We start from the raw sequence: 23167 nt of genomic DNA on the forward strand, positions 1-23167 counted from the left end.
ATTTTTGAATTTTTTTGAACTTTATTAATTCTTATTTATGATATCATTAAGTAGATTTAATTTAATTATAAAAATAATTTTATTTCTGACATCATTCACATGTCCTCACAATTTTTCTTTTTTCTTTTTAATTTTTTTATAGAAAGAAAAAAGGTAATTATTGCATCATCATTTTAGTATTTTAATAGAAACTTATAGAAGATATATGAACTTAAGTAGCTTACGAATATAAAGTCATATATTTGAGTGTCCAAGAATATATAATTTAGAAAGATCTCTTAAAAATATAACGTTTAGTTTCTTTTTTACACATTAATGTTGCTTATAGTTTAGATAGTGATTTGTTAGTAATTTTAGTGTTATCTAACAATTATTTTGATTAATTAAGATTTACTTGAAAATAAGAGCTAGCTAGTTATACTTAACAACGGGTTAAAAAGTGGAGTACACGCTCGTAAGAGATGGCTAGACACTATCATGAAAATAGTCGGGGTCAAGGGGGTTGCGCCTCCTTGCGGGATTTAAGGGGCAGCGCCCCTGGCGGGATGGCTGAGGTCCTGCCAAAAGACGTGACTGTTCGATTACCAGTTTTTCCGGCCAAAATGAAGGGTTGCATCCCTTCATTTTAACAGTCAAATTAAGATATTCGTTTTTTGGCAGATTTCTTTCACAACGAACAAACATAAAGCACACAGAACTCTCTATACACTCTAATTAGAATCTTCTTGTCTGGACTCTAATCTTGTTCTTGTTTTATCCCAACTAAGATTCCGTGATACCAGAAACTTGTGGGGTCGAAATACTTAATTGAGAAAGTGATTACACGATTTAAGAACAAATCAGATTATCAATTACGGAGTATAACCCTAATGTCTAACATGATAATCTGCTATCATCAATACATATGTATTATCACCTTAATTAGGTATTTATACATGTAAACTTTATATATGTTATAAGCAAAGTTTATGAGTTTTTTTATCTATAAAATGAGGTGATTAAAAAAATAATATCCATAGAATGAAATAATGAGAATAGGAGTGGATGGGTGGTCAGGCAAAATAAGCTCTCTGACCCTCAATTTCCCCCCTTAAGATCCCTACTTTCCCTGCAAATTTCTTTCATCTCTAACTTCTTTTCACTAAAACTTGCATTTTCAACCATCTTTTTCTCTCCCTTTCATACTTTGTTTTCTTTCTCTTAATTGTTGAATATTATTACTAATATCAAGTCATTCATCACAACATCAACCATGGTATGCACATCTATCCCTTTCTTTCTAATTACTCATGCCTTTTTCTTTTTAAAACGCGATAAATGTGTGATTTTTCTACGTTAACCATGATATTTTAACCGGGTTTTTGCATGAACTTGTCATGAATGAGGCATTATTTGGTTATTATGGATTAGGAAACCAATGACCCTTGTCAAAAATTCTAATATATAGCTTTGTATTTCTTTATTTATCATATAGTGATCATTTTCAAGATTATCTTGACTTATGTTTCAATACTGAGCGTAATTTTCATTTTTCGGTTTGCTTTTGTTGTAACGATGCATTTATTAGGCAAACGCTGCGTCTGGAATGGCTGTGGATGATGAATGTAAGTTGAAGTTTTTGGAGCTAAAAGCGAAAAGAAACTACCGATTCATTATTTTCAAAATCGAACAACAACAAGTAATTGTTGAAAAGCTCGGAAGCCCTAATGAAAGCTACGAGGATTTCACAAACTCACTTCCTATCAATGAATGTCGTTACGCTGTCTATGACTTTGACTTCACAACCGATGAAAATTGCCAAAAAAGCAAGATCTTCTTCATCGCGTGGTAATCTAAATCTCTCTACATATTTGGCCTATTATAATCAAATCGAAAAAAGTACTGTATATAATTGTTCATGCTTTTGTTAAACTAGTATGGTTTTAATATAATAGGGCCCCTGATACGTCTAAAGTGAGAGCAAAGATGGTGTATGCAAGCTCTAAGGACAGGTTCAAGAGAGAATTGGATGGAATTCAAGTCGAGTTGCAAGCCACGGACCCAAGTGAGATGAGTCTCGACATTGTAAAAGCTCGAGCTATCTAGTCAAGATACGCGAAAATCTCGTTTGATGAGCACCCTTTATCATTTGCCTACTCATATGCATGAACATTGTTTTATCATGCTTTTTTCTTTCTTAACTTCTGTTTATTTCGTTGAGAATTTACATTCATCATTGTAGTTTAATGTAACATTACCATGCGCCCATATTGTACTTGAAAAAATTACTTCTGTTTTTATCTAAAAGGATTATATATCTAGATTGAGCTTAATGAATTTGGAATAGAAGAATTGTATCTCTTTGGTGTGTCAGTTGACCAATTCACTTATGGGTAAACAAATGCTACCTCGCAATAAATACTCAGATGTACAAAATCTAACCTAACCAGGTTATCTAATTACACATTCTACATGACTTAACATAACCAGGTTATCTAATTATTTTTTTTCTTGATCACTCTAAGACGTATTACTAGTGAGGTTTGAACTTGTACATCTTATTATCATGCTATGATTTTTGTGTAGAATGAAAAATAGGGGGCTATTATTATTATAATTTTATATATTTCATTCTCTTTTTCTATTTGTAAAAAGTAAGATGAACGCTCCTCTGCCTATAGTAATTGAATGAAAGGGGCTAAATAGCATCTTTTCTTTTTAAAATAACCATTTTATTATTCATTCATATTCATATGCAATACTAAAAGACAACTTGATCAATCAAGTTATAGAGGATCTCATTCCCATCTTTTGATGGGCTTTGACCGATTATTGTTCAAAATACATTTTTTTTTTTTTTTTGACTTCAAAAAAAATACACTTTTTTTTAAAAAAATTGTCTTTTTACACCATTCGGTAGACGGGATTTCCGTCTACCACCTTTATCTGTCGTCTACTACCATTTTTACAAAGTAGTCGACGGTGAGATAAAGGTAGTAGACGAATTCCCGTCTACTGGCAGGGTTAGTAGACAGCGAGAACAAAGCAGTAGACAGACATTTACAAAGTAGTCGACCGTCTACTGCCTTGTTGTTGCTGTCTACTCCCTTGTTAGTGTCTACAAGGCAGTAGACAGCAACAACAAGGCAGTAGACGGTCGACTACTTTGTAAATTCTGTCTACCACTTTTATCTCACCGTCGACTACTTTGTAAAAATGGTAGTAGACGACAGATAAAGGTGCTAGACGGAAATCTCGTCTACCGAATGGTGTAAAAAGACAATTTTTTTTAAAAAAAAAGTGTATTTTGTTTGAAGTAAAAAAAAAAAGTGTATTTTGAACAATTACCCTTAACTTATACATGGCATTTATATTTGGGCTAAATTATGTCTTGTTTCATATCAAACGACTTAGACTAACCTACTTATTGGCCATAATTTCATTCGGAAACAATCTCTCTATCCATACAACATTGAATGAAAGAATTGTCTACTTAATACCTTCCTCATACCTCACTTTTGTGGGATTGAGTTTTGTTGTTATTGTTTCATATCAAACGGGTCAAATAAAAAACTTAAGATGAAAGGGAAACAGGTAATAACTTCAATGGGTCAAACCGGACAACTCAGTTACTGATTCCCGAACACTATATCATTACATACCAAACAGGTAATGAATGCTGAAATACATAATTTGTTTACTATCGAATTCGTGGCAACCAATAATCATACTGGATGGTCTACCGTATACCTCTTCTCTATAACTAGTACAATGGTGATACAATTATACAATACATTAAAAATAATAAAGAACGGTGAACAATTAGCGTTGGGTATTTTGGTTTTCATAGTACCCATTTTCCCATTTTTCAACTTGCAGTACGGAGTTCGTTTTTCTCTTAAGAACAGATTTAAGAGTTTGTGGGTCGTACGGTGGTGGCATGGTGCATGGGTGCACTGTTGCAGGTCCTTTGATCATGGACTCTTCCATAAATTGCTTCTCGAACCCTTGTGAGGAACAACCCATTGATTCTGAACAAAGCTCAACTGCTTTTTCAGGTATTGTAGGCTTGTATTTAAGAAGTTTAGAGTATTCGGTTAAAAGGTGAAGCATGTAATCGTATACTTTGTCCATTTTTAGATCATCTTGAATGAAATTACTTGCCGCCTTTCCTATCTCTTGCGCCTGCCATGAAAACGAGATCATATGTGTGTGTGTGTGTATATATATATATATATATATATATATATATATATATATATATATATATATATATATATATATATATATATATATATATAGTAAATAACCATATTTACTATGACCCATTTTGCAAGCAGCCCTATTTTTCCATCTTTACTAGCAGATCAAAAGTACCACATATAATCGATACCACTCAAACATTTCAATATAAGAAGCTTTGTAGAAAAGAAAGTGGGTTAAATGGCTCAAATGGGTTAAATCGTTACACAATACAATCACCACTTTATGCAAGTATTAGGTCAACCTGGACCATGTGGTACTAAATTAGCACCTGAAATCGTGTTCTAGATTTATCTAAGGCTAAGGCAAGATTTTGGAATCATATTTAATAAACTCAATATTTTGAAAATCTTTTAACCAAAGAGTGTATTGGCAGTGTTGCAGAACTCGGATTTACTCGATATTTACAGCTCGGGGAGTACTCGGTCAACCTGGTCAAACTCAGTCAAACTTGGTAAACTTGAAATATCGGCCAAAACTCAGGATTACTCGAAAAAATAGTCAAAACTGGTCAAAAATCAGTCAAAATCGGTCACAGTCAAACTTAGTCAACATCCGAGTACTTCCCGAGTAGCTATTTTTCCAACCTTGTGTATTGGGTAACCTGACCCAAATTGTAACATATATTACCCATTACCAGACACGTGCCAAACCGCTACCTACCCAAATTACCACATGACTATTACCTTTTTCTTGTGGCTGTTGCCCCATTCAACTGCAAACTTAATAGATCTGCACTTGTCATCTTCCTTAATAGGCCAGTAATGGTGAACAGGCATCAACCCTCTCATAAAGAAATCATAGTATCGTGGCTTCACAATAAAAGTGACGGAATCACAAGCCAGGATGTATTTATTACTCACCGACCATGCAGATCCCTCTATATAAATCTTATATCTGCTTTAAATAAGAAAAAGAGTTTGTGGTTACATGATAAAATGATAGATATAACATGAACTAATAATATGCATAGTTTCTCTTGCCTGTCTACACATTGGCTAGCCAAATCTGATTGCTTGAAACCTTGTTGTGATTCTTTAAACCAGTCCTGCAAAAAATAACATATGCACAGATATATTAGGAGGTTGCATACATTATAGATTACACCCTAGCCTTTTTAAGCAACCAGAACAGATTTGACCCGTTGATCCGTTATCCTAAAGATAAAGATAGTTATTTGACCAGACCAGTCTGACCCATATTTGATAAAGCAAAACCCAATTTGAATTACTGATAAGTATATGGGTTTATGTTGCAACACGTCAAATCCATCTTTACCCATACCAAATTTACAGTTTTGACCACATTCTGTTATCAAGCCACCTGACCCGCTCATGTTGCCACCTTTAACTATTGATTTCAATAGAAGAAGTTAATCACGAGCTACCAAGAAACAATACCTGTGCATAGATACGCGCATTCCAATCTTGTTTTTCAGAAACATTACATTTAAGCAGGTCCAGTCGGGTTTCTGCAACACTTGGGTTACCTTTCCAATAAGCATGCGGCTCTCGATCGATCCAATTTGTCCTTTTATTTCCTTCTTCTAGCTCCTTCAACAAAGATCCCCATGGCTTGATATTAATTTCCGGCCTGCAAAAGATTTTAATCCAAAAAATACATTTTTAGTTGCATCAGATCGAAAGCAGATATCGTTAGCGGAAACATTCGATCACTCACCATCCCCAAAAAGACCAATCTGGGAAAACAATGTCTAAAGTGGCATCATCACTACAGTAACGAAACAAAGGAGGTGGAGCGACCCCATTACGCTTACTATAATACTTCTTCAATATAACAGGCCAGTCAACACAGTCAAACATTAGATCCAAATCTGGAACCTTCCCAGGGTACCTTCGTAACAACTGCAAAATTCCCCAAAGAGTGAACGTGTCTCGAGACTGAAAAGACTTCTGATACGTCTCAACATAAGCCCGTCCATTCAATATCACTAAACGAAAATTTGCGGTCCGTTTTGCCCTTAACACCATCTCTTCAGTTATCCCTGTTTCCTTCCATGGCTTTAAATCTTCATGTATCCAACGAAAGTACTCCGGGCACTCGAGTGGTGGATCCAATGTGTATTCAACATCGTGTATATCGAACGTTTTGGGGTAGTAGTCAACCGGGCATGTTTTAGTCACATTGTCCGACAAACATTTCAATGGAATTTCTATTTTTTTGGGTGTATTTTGGGAGATTACTTGAGTTATTGCAGGTTCATTGTCGACTGTTTCATCCGTTTTTTCCTTACGAGTCTCTTGCGAATTGACTGGAGTAAGGGTAGGTTCGGTATTTACTGGTTCCGTCGTTTGTTCCTTGTGGACGTTTTCGGAAATTACTCTAGTTGAAGTAGGTTCAATATGCAATGTGTTGGTAGTTTGTACTGAACTACCAGAAGGATTTATTTCCATTGACTGCAAAAAGATAAATTAAACATATAACTTCATCAGGCTAAAGGAAGTAAATCATAAATCATAAATCATAGATCATTCAGATTACATTAAAATTATTGATAAGCATATTATTTACTAGTATAAATTTGGATACAATAATGCCATTTCTACATATGTACAATAATTGGTTATCCCATCACTATGCTTAGGTTTGTAGGCAGTACTTGGCCCCTTTTTTCTTTCCATATAAAGTTCTCATAAAATAAATAAAGGATGATGATTACATGATCATCCATCATATTATAGATCATTTTCATTTAATATAACTTCAGATTCAGATTTCGGATTGCAAAATCAGCATATGCTTATAATAAGAAGCATAACATAAGCTTATTAGTATAGCTTTATTTTATTTTTAAACAAATGCCAGCTAAGTAAGTACATTTAAGATTTCAATTTAATCGGTTCTCAATATGAGCAAATACATTACAATTTTAATTTCATAATTATACATAAAAAAATACACAAAGTAGTTGAATACAAAATTATAAATTTTTGAAAAGTGTACTAAAATTATGAATGCAGGGAGATCAAAGTCGCTCTCAATTTTAACAAATTCAAAGTCGACCCTCACCAACTGTGGGGCCCCTGCATAGGACACGTATCAATAAACGACAGTGTTTTGTGCGTATTGAAGTACGTTAAACGAAAGTCACGGCGTATGCAACTCTTATTTATTTATTTAATTTAATCTCCCGACGGAATCTGTCATTACTACGTCGTTTCACTTACGTCTAATTAAATTATTACGACGTCGTTTAGCTCATCACTTTACTTCAAACAGTTTCAATTACATTATTACATCAAGCATCAAGCAAAATTATTACGACGTCGTTTAGCTCATCACTTTACTTCAAACAGTTTCAATTACATTATTACATCAAGCATCAAGCAAAATAATAAAATTAAAAACAAAAAAAAAAACAAATTCGTAGTAAATTAACTTACGGAAGCAGTAGCATCGAGCAAGCGAGTGGAAAGCAGAGCAGCAACGAACATAAAAATGAGAAAAAATAAAAGACGAACAGATGATCTAGAAGTTGCAGTCATGATTCCAGAAATTAATGGAAGCCAGATCGTATCGGAAATATATTTATAAAATCGTTTAGATCTCGATCTCCATATTGATGATGAATTAACTTCTTCATCGTACCAATTCTCTTGTTGCATCTTTGATCTTTATGAACTATGAGCTGATAAATCTGTTGCTGTTATGGTGAAGGTTAATAATAAGTTAAGTTGGTAGCAGTAGTTGAAATTGCAAAAATGGAAGGAGGAAAGGGTTTTACTATTTGGGAAAAAGATGAAACAACCGCCGGGGGTTTTGTATTTATTTGTTTAAAAAGAGGGAAGACAACAAAAATAGGAAAATTAATTATACTCGTAATTCCATAAGTGTGTTTAATGTTTAATGTACCTAATGAAACTCAAAATCAAAATGCTAACAAAAACAATACTCCGTGTATTAACTTGATGTCGGTGACAACAAATGCTTATTAACTAAATTTAATGGGAACAATAAAATTGTGGTAGATGTTATAAAAAAAATTGGGTTTATCTAACGTCATAAAATAAAAATTAAAAAATTATTGTTATTGTTATTTTCTAATTATAATAATTATTACATAAATCTCTTCCTTATTCATCCTTACAAAATATAGATTTAGCATTCAAAATAAAAAGTAAACATGGAAGATAAAAATAAGAAAATATAATAACCATATTATTTAAAATTTCTGTTACAACTAAATTATCATATTTAATAATCTTATCATATGCTCTTAAATACATGTTATGGTTAATATCTTCCTTCTTAATGCAGATTAGACAGTCCTTCGCCAATTGAACACTTATTTTTCTAATAATTTGTTAAACTCACTGATGAAGGTTCATCACCGCTCACCCGATCATAACACATGTAAGAAGGAAAGTCAGAACATGTGAAAAAACCCTAATGAGATTCGAACATGAGTCACGTATTTCGGAATCTCATGTCCAAGATATGAGCCGATACCACTGAACTACGACTGCTCGTTAATGATACCGCAACCCGCATGCGCATTCTATACGTATGCGGGTAATCACTAGCGTGCGTACGCATGTAATTTATATGCGGTATGCGGTATGCGGTAGCGTGTTGAATGCCTTTGTTCTCGGCATGGCGGTTACTTGGCCATCAAGCCTAATATCTTTTCCATAATTACAACCGAGATTCGGGGGAGTTTGTTATGGACAGGATTATCACAATCTTGGACGGTTCTAGAATTAGGGTTTGCCTATATATACTAACCCTAATTATCATTCCAGGGACATCACATTTACGTGGCTCACAATACGTAATCATTATCATCATTCATCAAAGGTTAACAGGTTAGTCACTCTCGACGGTTTCCTACAACCTTATTCGGGCCTTCGATCGACGACCGTCATCGAAGGTGGACTTAATCACCTAGCCACCTCGCCGACATTATCATGTCTGATGTGAAGCGAGGTGTATATAAAATAGTTATTATTTTACTAGGAAAACACTATTAAATACGATACAATTTTACACAAGATATTTATTTATTTATAGAATGGATATACTTAAACCTTGCTACAACACTTATAGGCAGTGTACCTAATCGTACAGTAGTGTAGTTTTTAGTAAGTCCGGTTCGTTCCACAGGGAAATCTTTAAACAAAGCTCAACGCTATATTAGTTTACTTTTATAAAAATACAAATATATATATAAGTAATATTATTATTATAAAGGGGGGTTTTTACCGTTTAATGACCGGTTTGTCGATTTTAAGACTTTAGTCGCAGTTAAAACCTAATGTAAAATATAAAATAAATACAAGACTTAAATTAAAGCGTAAAGTAAATAACGATAATGAAATTGCGAATAATAAAAATGCGATAAAATAAAATTGCGATAATTAAAAAGTACGATAATTAGAAGTGCAATTAAATATAAAATAAAGGAAATTAAATATGAAATAAAAGAATTATGCTTATTTAAACTTCCGTAATCATGATGTTTGACGTGTTGATTTTAGTTTTATGCCCATGGGTTAATTGTCCTTTGTCCTGGATTATTTAATATGTCCGTCTGGTTTTTGTCCATAACAGTCCATCAGTCATAAATATAAATTGCAAGTGTCCTTGTCAAATTATTATTATACCCGAAGATAAATATTCCAACTAATTGGGGATTCGAATTGTAACAAGGTTTTAATACTTTGTTTAATGAATACACCAGGTTATCGACTGCGTGTAAACCAAGGTTTTACTACTTTGTTAACAATTACACCAATTACCCTTGAATGTAATTTCACCCCTGTTTTAATTATTCTAGTGGCTATTAATCCATTCCCGTGTCCGGTTAAATGAACGATTATTCGTACATATAAATACCCCGCCCATCGTGTCCGATCGAGTGTATATGGTAATTTATAGGGACGCCCAATTGTAAATCTTTATATTAACATTAACAAACTTTCATTTAGTTAAACAAATATAAAGCCCATTAATAGCCCATAGTCTAATTTCCACAAGTGTCGTTCTTTTGTCCAAACCCCAATTATGGTACAAAGCCCAATTACCCAATTTTAGTAATTAGCCCAACATCATGATTACTTCGTTTTAAATAAGCATAATAATAACTTAGCTACGAGACATTAATGTAAAAAGGTTGAACATAACTTACAATGATTAAAAATAGCGTAGCGTTACACGGACAGAATTTCGACTTACACCCTTACAACATTCGCTAACATACCCTTATTATTAGAATTATAATTAAAATTAAAATATAAATTATATATATATATATATAAGTTTTACGTATGAATGAGGAAGAAAAGATGATGAAATTTGATCAGAATTCGGTTGGCTTTATAGCCAGAGTTGAAAATTGGGGCTCCGCGACTCGCGGCAAAAACCCCTTCAAACTCCGCGAGTCGCGGAGGATGTATTTACAGCTCACACCCTTGGAGTTTCTCTGCCGACGGTTTTATATATATAAATATAAGATATATATAATTAATATAATTAATTATATATTATATTATATTTATATACATAGTTAACTTGTAATTTTTAGTCCGTTGCGTCGAGCGTTAAGAGTTGACTCTGGTCCCGGTTCCGGATTTTCGAACGTCCTTGCGTACAATTTCATATTTTGTACTTTGCGTTTTGAATCTTGTATTCTTGTAATTTCGAGACGTTTCTTATCAATAATTGGAACCTTTTTGATTGTCTTTTGTACTTTTGAGCTTTTTGGTCGTTTGCGTCTTCAATTCGTCGAATCTGTCTTTTGTCTTCACCTTTTATTATTTAAACGAATATCACTTGTAAATAGAACAATTGCAACTAAAAGCTTGTCTTTCTTGAGGAATAATGCTATGAAATATATGTTCGTTTTTAGCATTGTCAAATATTCCCACACTTGAGCGTTGCTTGTCCTCAAGCAATATTGTCTTGAAATACTAGAATCACTTCTTTATTCTTCACACTTTGTACATCAGTGATTTCTATACGGCGGTATAAACAATGGTAGTAACGATATGGTTTACAGTCCCACATGACTATAAAAATTTAGATCCATTAAGGAAATTGGATCTTTATGAAAACATTTGATCTTTTGAAATCTAGTTTTTACCCTAGATAAGTTTTCCGGAATAACCCTTTACCGGTGTTTGCAAAATATTTTTGTGGGTTTGGTGGGTTTCAGATTTGAAAATTTTAGCTCAAAACTTGCGGTTTTGTGTCACCCACTTGCTAACCTTGTATTAGGAAAGCAACACGTCCAGTTTACTTGTTCCGTATATTACCTTTCGGCAAACTACCGTCCGGTTGTAAAGGAAAGCGTTGAACAAGCAACTGTTAAGGCAATGTCCCGTGACATGCTTTTAATTATGGTCTATAACGTGTCGGACGCAATTACTATCCTTGGTAGGAGCAATAGTAAAGCTCACCCTTATAATTTGTCGGTTTGACACAAGGTTCTGTCTTTGACCATGCTATGCAACCACCGTTCTTACGGTTGACACCCGATTTAGTTCAGGTGACCTAATGAATTCCAGGTGAATTCCTAGGATTTTACGTTCAATGGTAATGAACGTATTGAAAATAGGGTTTTCAGAAAACAAATCGGTTTATAATTTTTGATCAAAATATTTTCTCGTTTAAGCTCGAGTTTAGATATCATTGAATTCCATGAGTTTGTAATTCTCAATCTTTAAGGTCAATCTCTAGGATTGAGTAATATCAGTCTTAAAAGCTGATTTTTAATCTTTAAGGAGATTATCCTTTCTGGGGATCTGATTCATTAGTCTTATCCAGCTAATTTGCATGGTGCCCCCCCATTGTATGAGATAAATCCTTCTCATGGTTAGGATAAATCTGACCACTTGGCGACCCTGTTTAATGCTGAGGTCCGTGGATTTCCTGCTGATTTTAGTGATGACTTTTCTAGATTTTTCGTCAACCTACAGCTGGTCCGAACGACAACTTCATGACCTAAATCAAGAAGCGCGTGTCTTTTTCGGAAGACTTGACTTCCTTTTAATGATGGAATTGATTCATCGTGTAGATCCATCTCTTCTTTTCTTTCATCGGGTAAAACAGTTTAGTTTAGTCCAAAGCAAAAGTATTTTCAGTTATTTGTTACAGATATATGTGACATATGTTTAAAATAACTTGGTAAATTTTCCCACACTTGGCTTTTTATTTTTCTTTTTATCGTCCTCTATTCCATTTTAAATGAATTTTAACATTTTAATTTGTTTCTCAATTTATGTCCTTTCCGAGGTAACAATAATTTCGGTGTTAAAACCTAGTTTTATCGTTCATAAATATGTATAAACATGATTTGAATTCATTTAATTGAAATTTTTTTACTAGAATTGGGTAGTCAGTATATAAGACTAGGGCTGTTCTTTTTTTATCAGAGAGCACTAGATTCTAATACAACTACTGCTTTACTAGTATTTTTAATGGTAACCAAGTGTTTAATATAAAAATTTTAAAATCCGAAAGAATTTAACCCCTTCCCACACTTAAGATCTTGCAATGCCCTCATTTGCAAGAAATCAGTAACAATTTAAATTATTGAGGGTGATTTGTGTGAAAATGATTAAATTTTTACCAAAGTTTCCAAATATATTGGCGTTTGTTTGCTGAATGATAAATGGTGCACATCATTTGTTCATTCCGTCTTGTTGTTATTTCACATATATTTTGCATCTTGTCGTCAAAATTAGTTGCTTTTGCTGAACTTAATGCCAGTCTTTGAAAATGCGTTGTTTTACCCTGTTGTGTACATAAGATAAACTGCAAACATATATACATATTTTTGAAGTTTGGTATATTACCCCACATTCAAAAATTATTAAAGTCTAAGAATAAAAGTTAGATAATTATAAAAATGATTACAATATTAACAAAAGTATTAAACATATCAATAATTACAAATTACAAAATAATAAAAAATAATAAGTAAACTAAGGATGATATTGGTACCAATAGGGGTTCCAGGTATAACCATAAGTGCTATAGAATGCTTCGGCAGGATCATACGTAGGATATGGTGGCTGCATCTCTATCGACCAAGGAGGGAAGACGGGTTTCGGTGTAGGAATATAGTTTCTACCTATATGTTGGCAATGCGCTATGATCTGGTTCTGATGAACTTGCCAATCTTCAAATGCTCTCTGTCTAGCATTTTCGTATTCCTGAGAAGCTATAAACCTATGCATTTCTTGCATCTCATTCCCCCCTCCTACATTACCTTGTTCCTGGTTTCTCTCCACCTGTGGATGTCTACCATGGTATCGTACTGCGGCGTTATTTCGCCGCTTCAAAACTTTCGCACCATGGTATACATTTAAACCTATAGTGTCGCGGGGTTCCGGCTCTTCTAGTAATAATCCCCCCCGACTTATATCCACACCGAGATATTCACCAATCAAAGTAATAAAAATACCACCTCCTATTATGCTATGTGGTCGCATCCCCCGAACCATAGCTGATAAATAATAACCCACACAATATGGTATACTTACAGCGCTCTGTGGGTCTCGAATACACATATGGTAAAACAAATCTTGTTCATTTACCTTTTCTTTGTTTTTACCCCTTTGTGTAATCGAATTAGCTAAAAACCTATGTATTACTCTTAATTCGGCTCTATCTATATCCAAATAAGAGTAGTTTCCCCCTTTGAAACGGTGATGGCTTGTCATTTGACTCCACACACCGTGTGTATCAAAATTCTCATCTATCCTTCTACCGTTTAGTATCAATCCTCTACAATCGGCAGACGCTAACTCCTCAGGCGTATATATACGTAAAGCCTGAGCCATGTCCAGTAAAGACATGTGGCGCATCGAACCGCCTAACAAAAATCTAATAAAAGAACGATCGGTTAAACTAGCTACCCGATCATTCAACTCTATACTACATAACAACTCTTCACACCATACTTTATATATAGGTCTGCGTATGGTGAATAAACATATCCAGTCATTAAAAGAAGAATTACCATACCTCTGTACAAGTAATTCCCTAATTGGCCCGGCCAATTCTACAGCTTCTAAGGGTCCCCATTCTATGACCCTCGGTACCTCAACAACCTTAGAGTGAAGAGTATGCAAACCCCGTTGATATTTTGGATAATCTATCCAAAGTCTGTCAAATCTCAGGTTCGGGTGCAATTCTTCCAAATGCATATCGGAAAAGGTCATGACTGGATGAGGTACATCCTGCTTGTAGTAGTTATCCACCTCCTGTTGTTCCAAATTCTCAGCAGGAGCATGGCGGGCTTGGGATGAAGATTCACCCCTTTCATTCTGCAAAACACATCAAACACAAATTTTGTGCATCCAAATATGCATTAGTGTCAGCAAAATCATCAATCAAAATAATTACAATGACATTATCAATTTATATCAAACTTAAGCTTATTTTCACATTTTTATCAAATCTACACTTTTTCAAATAAGCATATACGAAAATTTTCGCCAAGTTCATAAGCATTCAACTCAAATAACATGTCAAAATAATCATTACTAGCAATTAAACAAGTCTCAAATGGCATTATCTTTCAAAAATCAAGTTCATGAATTTTGGACTTGAAAAAGTCCACTTTAATTCTCAAAATCATGTTTAGGCTCAAAGTTTGGATCATTTAACTACCTAGACATGTTACACTACTCAATTTAGCAACAATTCATGACAAAAATCGGCCATAACCTGTTTATATCAAAAAGCCCCAAATTGCTCAAGAACACAAACCCTAGATTATTCAAAATTTGAAGTTTAAGGCTTATAATCATGTTAAACAGCATCAATCTAGGTTATACAAGCATAATACATAAACAATTTAAGTCTAATTACACTAAAAAGCATCAAAATTAAATTGGGAAAAAAATAGCTCAAGAACACCAAAATTCGGATTAAATGGTGTTTAGGTGTAGAAATTTACCGTTTTTCTTGAGAAATTCTTAGATAGCATCCTTCTCAACATGATTTTAGCAAAAAATTTGGTGATTAACGGTTAAAAATTGGGATTTTTGGGGGTGATTTTCGGGTTTTTTCGGGTCTGTTTTCGAGCTGTATTTCGCAGTGTTTTTTTGAGTGTGGGAGAGTGATTAGTTCGTGCAGCTCTTTTATTTTTTTTCTGGGTTTTGGTCCCTCCGCGAGTCGCGGAGGTTTTTCACTTCAAACTCCGCGAGTCGTGGAGTTTGCTCTTTTTTTTTTTTTTTTTTTTTTTTTTATAATCTTTAACTTTTGAAAACAATTAAGAAATTAATTTTAAAATTTTGTTTCCCTTGTTATTTAGGATGAGGTCGTTTCGGATCGATGTCCTAGTCCGTCCCTCGACAAAATTTTAAAATTTGTCTTTTTGTAGCGATTGTTTTAAAAGCTAAGATTTTTGGGTTTTTTCAATGTTTTTGGCATACTTTAAATCAATAAGATTAAAAATAATGATAATAAAAGTTCTCGTCCCTCCCTCGGGTAAAGCAATTTCGGTTCAAAGACCTAGTCTTCAACTTACGACGAATTTTAAAAATCATATTTTTAACTTAATGAGATAAAGTAAATTTTTGTTTTTAAATTCACACAACTTAAATATAAAATTCAAAATTAAAAATTAAAAATTAAAAATTCACACCAAACTTAAAATTTGAATTGCATAAAATTAAAATTTCATATTTTAAAAATTAAAAATTCACACCAAACTTAATTTAAAAATTCATATTATAAATTCATACCAAACTTATATTAATTTTTCAAATATTTACAATTTTAAATATATTGTTTTTACAAAGTTTACAATATTAATTTAAGATTTAAATATTAATTTTAAAAACATGGTAAAAATAAAATTAAAAATCTTTTTGTCTTTTTATCCCACTTTAATCAATCAAATATTATCAAAAATATGCGCCCCTCTTTTCGGTAAAGTAATTTCGGTTCCAAGACCTAATTTAACTCATGACGAATTTTTGAAATATTTTGGGTTGATTGATTAAAGATATTTATACCTTAAGAATAAACGTTAAATTTCGCAGTGATGTAATAAATTTTTGAATGATATCAATAATTTCGGTCGCCAAACCTAATTTTATTCAATACCAATTTAATACTTTTTAGCGAACAAATTAGCGTTTATTATCAAAAGGTTAAAAATAAAAATAAAAATAAAAACTGTACAGACATACCTGTGAAATAGATTTCTTAGTTATATGATCTATTCCATTCATAAGATAGTCGGTTTAATTGGTTTTCCATGGCTCCAAAGGCGTAACCTCGAGCATTCAGTGTCTTTTCTTCTAAACATATGAATGGTCCGTCTCTGCATAAAGTAACAAATTCGGTATTTGAATAGGTTTGATTATTTGAACATTTACCTCCATGTGACCATTTTCCGCATTTGTGACATCGTTCTAGGTGTCGTGCTCTTCTTTTCGTTGCGGATTTTGATTTTCCTTTACCAAATTGTAACTTATTATCTTCGCATCTGGATTCTTTTCTAACTCCGTCCATTCTTTCTCTGATTACTGATACTAATTCACTCGGTAGTATGTCATTATTACGTTTAGTGATCAAAGCGTGTAGCATTAGACCATGGTTTAGTTCACAGGCAGTCTTCATTTCGTAAAAACCTAAAAAAATAAAAATTCAGAATGGGGGGAGAAGACTAGTTCTTTAGGGTCTGCTAGGGAAAGACCATACGTGTTCCATTTTCGAGAACTACACGAAAACAGACAATCTAACTCTAACAGAAATACATATTATCCTTTAAAGACTTGATTCTCCCCACACTTAGTTAGCTGTGGTGTCGAAATTGTGATTAACTTCGTTGTCGACTTCCATCGGACCATGTATGTAATGTTTAACTCTGTGACCATTAACTTTAAATTCAATCCCATTTGAATTTATCAATTCTATCGTTCCGTATGGGAAAACTCTTTTGACTATGAATGGTCCAGACCATCTTGATTTCAATTTTCCAGGAAATAGCTTGAATCGTGAATTGAAAAGAAGAACTCTGTCTCCTTCTTTAAATTCTTTTGAACTTCTGATTCTTTTATCATGCCATTTCTTCGTTCTTTCTTTATAGATTAACGAATTATCGTATGCTTCATGTCTTAATTCTTCTAATTCGTTTAGTTGACTTAATCGTAGACGTCCGGCTTCATGTAAATCAAGATTACATGTCTTCAAAGCCCAAAATGCTTTGTGTTCAATTTCTACTGGAAGATGACATGCTTTTCCATAAACAAGTCTAAAAGGTGTGGTTCCAATTGGAGTTTTGTAGGCTGTTCTAAAAGCCCAGAGTGCATCCTCCAATTTAATGGACCATTCCTTCGGATTTGATCCTACGGTTTTCTCTAGAATACGTTTTAAAGCTCGGTTGGTATTTTCAACTTGTCCACTTGTTTGTGGATGATATGCGGTGGAGATTTTATGAGTTACTCCATATCTTTTAAGAACTTTCTCAAGTTGATTATTACAGAAATGAGTTCCCCGATCACTTATTAAAGCTTTCGGTGTTCCAAACCTTGCAAAAAGACGTTTTAAAAAGTTGACTACAACTCGTGCATCGTTAGTTGGGAGAGCTTGTGCTTCCGCCCATTTAGATACATAATCAATGGCTACGAGTATATATAGATTATTATGAGATTTTGGAAATGGACCCATAAAGTCAATACCCCAAATGTCAAATACTTCACATACTTGGATGACATTTTGTGGCATTTCATCACGTTGACTTATTTTTCCGGTCCTTTGACATGCATCACAGGATTTGCAAAGAAGGTGTGCGTCTTTGTAAATTGTAGGCCAATAGAATCCAGCTTCATAAACTTTTCTTGCTGTTAGTTGAGGCCCATAATGCCCTCCTGTTGGTCCTGTGTGACAATGGTTTAAAATTTTACTAGCTTCATCTCCAAATACACATCGGCGTATTATTCCATCGGGACAACTTTTAAACAGATGTGGATCTTCCCAGAAATAGTGTTTTATATCACTGAAGAATTTCTTTCGTCTTTGGTACGATAATCCTTTTTCAAGGAATCCACAAACTAAGTAGTTTGCATAGTCTGCAAACCATGGGATTTCTTTATAATCTATCTTCAATAGATATTCATCAGGAAAGTTGTCTTGTATGGCCGATTCATTTAGAACTTCTAATTCGGGATTTTCAAGACGAGAAAGATGATCAGCGGCGAGATTTTCTGCTCCTCTTTTATCTCGGATTTCAATATCAAACTCTTGTAAGAGTAAGATCCAACGGATTAATCTTGGTTTAGCATCTTGTTTTGAAAATAGGTATCTAAGAGCAGAATGGTCGGTATAGACCACCGTTTTTGCTAGAACGAGATATGATCGAAATTTGTCAAAAGCAAAGACAATAGCAAGGAGTTCTTTTTCAGTAGTTGTATAGTTCGTTTGTGCTCCTTGTAATGTCTTACTAGCATAATATATAGGTTGAAATCGTTTTTCAATCCTTTGTCCTAAAACGGCTCCCATTGCAAAATCACTTGCATCGCACATTAGTTCAAATGGTAGATTCCAATTTGGTGTTATCATGATTGGTGCATTAGTGAGTTTCTCTTTAAGAATATTAAAAGATTTGATACACTCATCTGAAAAGATAAATGGCGCATCCTTTTCTAGGAGTTTATTCATAGGAGTGGCAATTTTAGAAAAATCTTTTATGAAACGTCGGTAAAAACCGGCATGCCCTAGAAAACTCCTAACTCCTCTAACATTGGTGGGATGTGGAAGTTTAACAATTACATCTACTTTAGCTCTATCCACTTCAATTCCTTCTTTTGAAATTTTATGTCCAAGAACGATGCCTTCTTTAACCATGAAATGGCATTTCTCCCAATTAAGTACTAGATTTGATTTTTCGCATCTAATTAGCATTCGTTCCAGATTAACTAGACATGATTTAAATGTATCACCGAAGACTGAAAAGTCATCCATGAATACTTCCATGCATTCTTCTATCATGTCATGAAAAATCGCCATCATACACCTTTGAAAGGTTGCAGGGGCGTTACAAAGTCCAAATGGCATGCGTTTGTAAGCAAAAGTACCATAAGGGCACGTGAATGTGGTTTTCTCTTGATCTTCGGGTGCTATTGGAATTTGAAAATATCCGGAAAATCCATCTAGAAAACAATAGTAACTATTTCCGGCTAATCTTTCCAACATTTGATCTATGAAAGGTAAGGGAAAGTGATCTTTTCTGGTGGCGTCATTTAATTTTCTATAATCAATACATACACGCCATCCTGTTACAGTCCTAGTAGGAATAAGCTCATTTTTCTCATTTATAATGACAGTCATACCACCCTTCTTAGGTACGCATTGAACTGGGCTTACCCATGGACTATCAGAGATTGGATAAATTAAACCTGCATCTAGCAGTTTAATAATCTCTTTCTTAACTACATCTTGCATATTAGGATTTAGTCTTCGTTGACGTTGCACATACGTTTTATGACCTTCTTCCATAAGGATTTTATGTGTGCAATACGAAGGACTTATTCCTTTAATATCATGAATCTTCCATGCAATGGCTGGTTTATGAGCTTTCAACACAGAAATGAGTTGTAATTTCTCATTTTCAGTAAGAGAAGACGATATTATTACAGGTAATTCAGATTCACCATGTAAATAAGCGTATTCCAAATGGTTTGGAAGTGGCTTTAACTCTAATTTCGGAGGTTCTTCTATCGATGATTTATATCGATATCTGTCTTCTTCTTTTAGCATTTGAATTTCTTCTGTTGTTGGTTCATATCCATTAGCTATAAGTGTAGCTAACATTTCAGCTTCATCAATTGGTTCATTACCTTCTCCTAAAGAACATTCTCCCGTTCCTTGTAATTCTGGAAATTCTTCTAATAATTCTGCATGTGCATCTATAGTTTGAATATAATAACATGTATCATCTGCAGATTGTGGTTGTTGCATTGCTCTATCAACTGAAAAGGTAACACTCTCATCCTCTATACTTAGGGTCAGTTTCTTACCGAACACGTCTATCATTGCTTTAGCCGTGTTTAAGAATGGTCTTCCTAATATGAGAGGAACTTGAGAATCTTCTTCCATGTCCAAAACAACAAAATCTACTGGAAATACTAAAGTACCAACTTTAACTAGCATGTTCTCCATTATCCCTCTAGGATATTTTATTGATCTATCGGCTAGTTGTATGCTTATTCTTGTTGGTTTTAATTCTCCAAGGTCTAGTTTAGCGTATAGTGAATACGGCATTAGATTTATACTAGCACCTAAGTCTGCCAATGCTTCTATTGAACTAAGACTACCCAGAAAACATGGAATTGTGAAACTTCCTGGATCAGATAATTTTTCTGGTATCTTATTCAACAGCACTGCTGAACAATTAGCATTCATAGTAACAGTCGAGAGTTCTTCCATTTTCTTTCTATTCGTGATTAGATCTTTCAAGAATTTAGCATATCTTGGCATTCCTGAAATCACATCAATGAAAGGAAGATTTACATTTATCTGTTTAAACATATCCAAGAATTTGGATTGCTCGGCTTCAAGTTTTTCCTTCTTCATTTTACTCGGGTAAGGAAGTGGTGGTTGGTATGGTTTAACATAAGGTTTATCCTTAACTGTGTTATCTTCATTAACCTTCTCAACTACCGGTTCTTTTTCCTTATCTTGATCAGGTTGTGGTTCTTGTGGAGTAGGAATAGTTTCATCAGAAGTTACAGGTATTTCAGGTGATTTAAGTGTTGTACCACTTCTTGTGGTAATAGCTTTAGCTGTTTCATTCCGGGGGTTAGCATTTGTATCACTAGGTAAACTTCCCGGTTTTCTTTCACCTATTAACCTTGCTAGGTTACTTACTTCTTGTTCCAGATTTTGAATAGAAGCTTGTTGATTTCTAAATGCTTGAGCATTTTGTTCATTGGTTTGTTTTTGAGATGTGAAAAACTGCGTTTGAGTTTCAACTAGCTTTGTCATCATATCTTCTAAATTCGGCTTTTTATCATCGGTTTGTTGTGGTGGTTTGTTTTGAAAATTTGGTCTTTGCTGATTGTAAGTATTATTGGATACTTGTTGATTGCTAGGACCTTGTTGGTTGTTGTATGGAATATTTCGGTTATAATTCTGGTTTTGATTGTAAATCGGTCTTGGCGGTTGATAATTATTCTGATAATTATTTCCAGGCCTTTGGTTTATGTATGAAATATTCTCTCTTTGTTCCATTGTTAATTCAATACTTAGACAATCTTTTGTCAAATGTGGTCCTCCACACTGCTCACAACTAATTCGTATTGAGTGAATATCCTTAGTCATCTTTTCCATTCGTCTCTCGAAAGCATCTATCTTTGCCGAAATGAAATCTAAGTCATGGCTAGAATCGGCTCTAGCTGCTTTAGATGATCTAATGATGTCTTTTTCTTGGTGCCACTCATGTGAGTGGGAAGCAGTGTTATCAATAATTTTGTAAGCATCAGTTTCGGTTTTCTTCATAATAGAACCACCAGCTGCTATATCTATATCTTTTCTTGTAGTGATGTCGCATCCTTGGTAGAATATTTGTACTATTTGACAGGTGTCTAAACCATGTTGCGGACATCCTCTTAACAACTTTCCATATCTTGTCCACGCCTCATATAGAGTTTCATTTGGTTTCTGTATGAACGTAACAATTTCTGCTTGAAGTCTTACGGCTTTAGATGCAGGAAAGAATTGTTTAAGAAATTTGTCAATTAAAACGTCCCATGTATCGATCGCCCCTTCAGGTAACGATTCCAACCAATCTTTGGCTTCTCCCTTTAAAGTCCAGGGAAATAACATGAGATATATCTGTTCATCCTCCACTTCTCGTATTTTAAATAGTGTGCAGATCCTATTAAAGGTACGTAGATGTTCATTTGGATCTTCCTTCGGCGCACCACTAAATTGGCATTGATTAGTCACCATGTGTAAAATTTGTCCTTTGATTTCATAATCTGGCGCATTAATGTCTGGATGAGTAATTGCGTGACCTTGGCCAGTGCGTTTAGCTCTCATTCGGTCTTCCATACTTAAAGGTTCCAGATTCTCCATAATTGAATTTGTTGAATCGGAATCACTAGATGATTCTGATTTAATGGTTCGATCCTCAACAATCTCTGTTTGAATGATTGGTGGTTCCGGAGGAAAGTTTAATGGTTCAGGATCTACGAACCGTTCCTGAATATTTTCCGGATTCTCAATTGTGAGGTCGGGTTCAAAAAATGGATTATCGGAAATTTGAACTGAAGTACTTGGTCGACTGGATGACGATTCTAAGGAAAAATCAACGGCGGTTATATTTGTTAAACGATGTCTTGATCGAGTTACAGGTGGTGAACGTACAAAAGGTGGTGAACGTCTTGCTCGGTGCATTCACTGAATATCCTATTAGTTTTAAAAAGGAAAGAAAAATTATAATAAGTTATCCAATCAATAGACTTTTCTGATTTTGCCCACGTTTCGAATAGCCAAAAGATGCAGCAGAGGGGCAGGATTCGTTTGGTCTCAATATAATTGAGGACTGTTTGGCTCCAATAACCCGGTCCACGTACAAATCCAACTATTACTACGAACCAGAAAATTTTGATGTCTATTAATTTAACCACTTAAAATAAATTTTCGTAATTTTAAGAAATTTAGATAAGAAGTAGAAAAAATTCTAAGTCCTAAAAACTAGAATGGCGAGAAATAAGAGAGAAAAAGAGTTCGTCGCAAAAGGTCGAAAAAGAAAAATGGTTGAAAAATAAAAGGTGACGGAAAAATAAAAGAAACTTATAAAAACTTAAAAATACTTAACTAACCTAACCTTATTACTACAACTAACTTAAAATTATAATCGCAAATTGAAATTACTAATTGGAATGATAATTGGTACATAGTAAAAGGTCTAAAAATATTAAAGCTTACAAGGAAAAACTAA

General features: G+C 34.0%; 2 protein-coding genes across 2 annotated transcripts; one reads left to right on the top strand and one right to left on the bottom strand.

Annotated features, from left to right (window-relative positions):
- Positions 1-1552: 1552 nt before the first annotated feature.
- Positions 1553-2085, top strand: LOC139893381 (actin-depolymerizing factor 12). Its single transcript, XM_071876538.1, has 2 exons — positions 1553-1827; positions 1935-2085. The coding sequence occupies exons 1-2, from the start codon at positions 1586-1588 to the stop codon at positions 2083-2085; spliced, it is 393 nt and encodes a 130-aa protein (XP_071732639.1). The 5' UTR covers positions 1553-1585.
- A 1517-nt stretch (positions 2086-3602) lies between these two features.
- On the bottom strand, positions 3603-7961 carry LOC139893382 (uncharacterized). The gene is made up of 6 exons (XM_071876539.1): positions 7647-7961; positions 5923-6659; positions 5643-5835; positions 5226-5290; positions 4929-5139; positions 3603-4164 (listed from the first exon to the last, which is right to left on the bottom strand). Exons 1-6 carry the CDS (start codon positions 7866-7868, stop codon positions 3802-3804), a joined length of 1791 nt encoding a protein of 596 aa, XP_071732640.1. The 5' UTR covers positions 7869-7961; the 3' UTR covers positions 3603-3801.
- Positions 7962-23167: the final 15206 nt, after the last annotated feature.

The sequence above is a fragment of the Rutidosis leptorrhynchoides genome, chromosome 2 (genome assembly GCF_046630445.1).
Source record: "Rutidosis leptorrhynchoides isolate AG116_Rl617_1_P2 chromosome 2, CSIRO_AGI_Rlap_v1, whole genome shotgun sequence".
NCBI classification, from domain to species: Eukaryota; Viridiplantae; Streptophyta; class Magnoliopsida; order Asterales; family Asteraceae; genus Rutidosis; species Rutidosis leptorrhynchoides.

Coding starts and splice junctions, on each gene's coding strand:
- LOC139893381 (XM_071876538.1), top strand. CDS start 1,586: ATGGCTGTGGATGATGAATGTAAGTTGAAGTTTTTGGAGCTAAAAGCG. Junction 1,828..1,934: donor AAGATCTTCTTCATCGCGTG/GTAATCTAAATC, acceptor TTAATATAATAG/GGCCCCTGATACGTCTAAAG.
- LOC139893382 (XM_071876539.1), bottom strand. CDS start 7,868: ATGCAACAAGAGAATTGGTACGATGAAGAAGTTAATTCATCATCAATA. Junction 5,836..5,922: donor GATTGGTCTTTTTGGGGATG/GTGAGTGATCGA, acceptor AATCTTTTGCAG/GCCGGAAATTAATATCAAGC. Junction 5,291..5,642: donor ATGCGCGTATCTATGCACAG/GTATTGTTTCTT, acceptor TATTTTTTGCAG/GACTGGTTTAAAGAATCACA.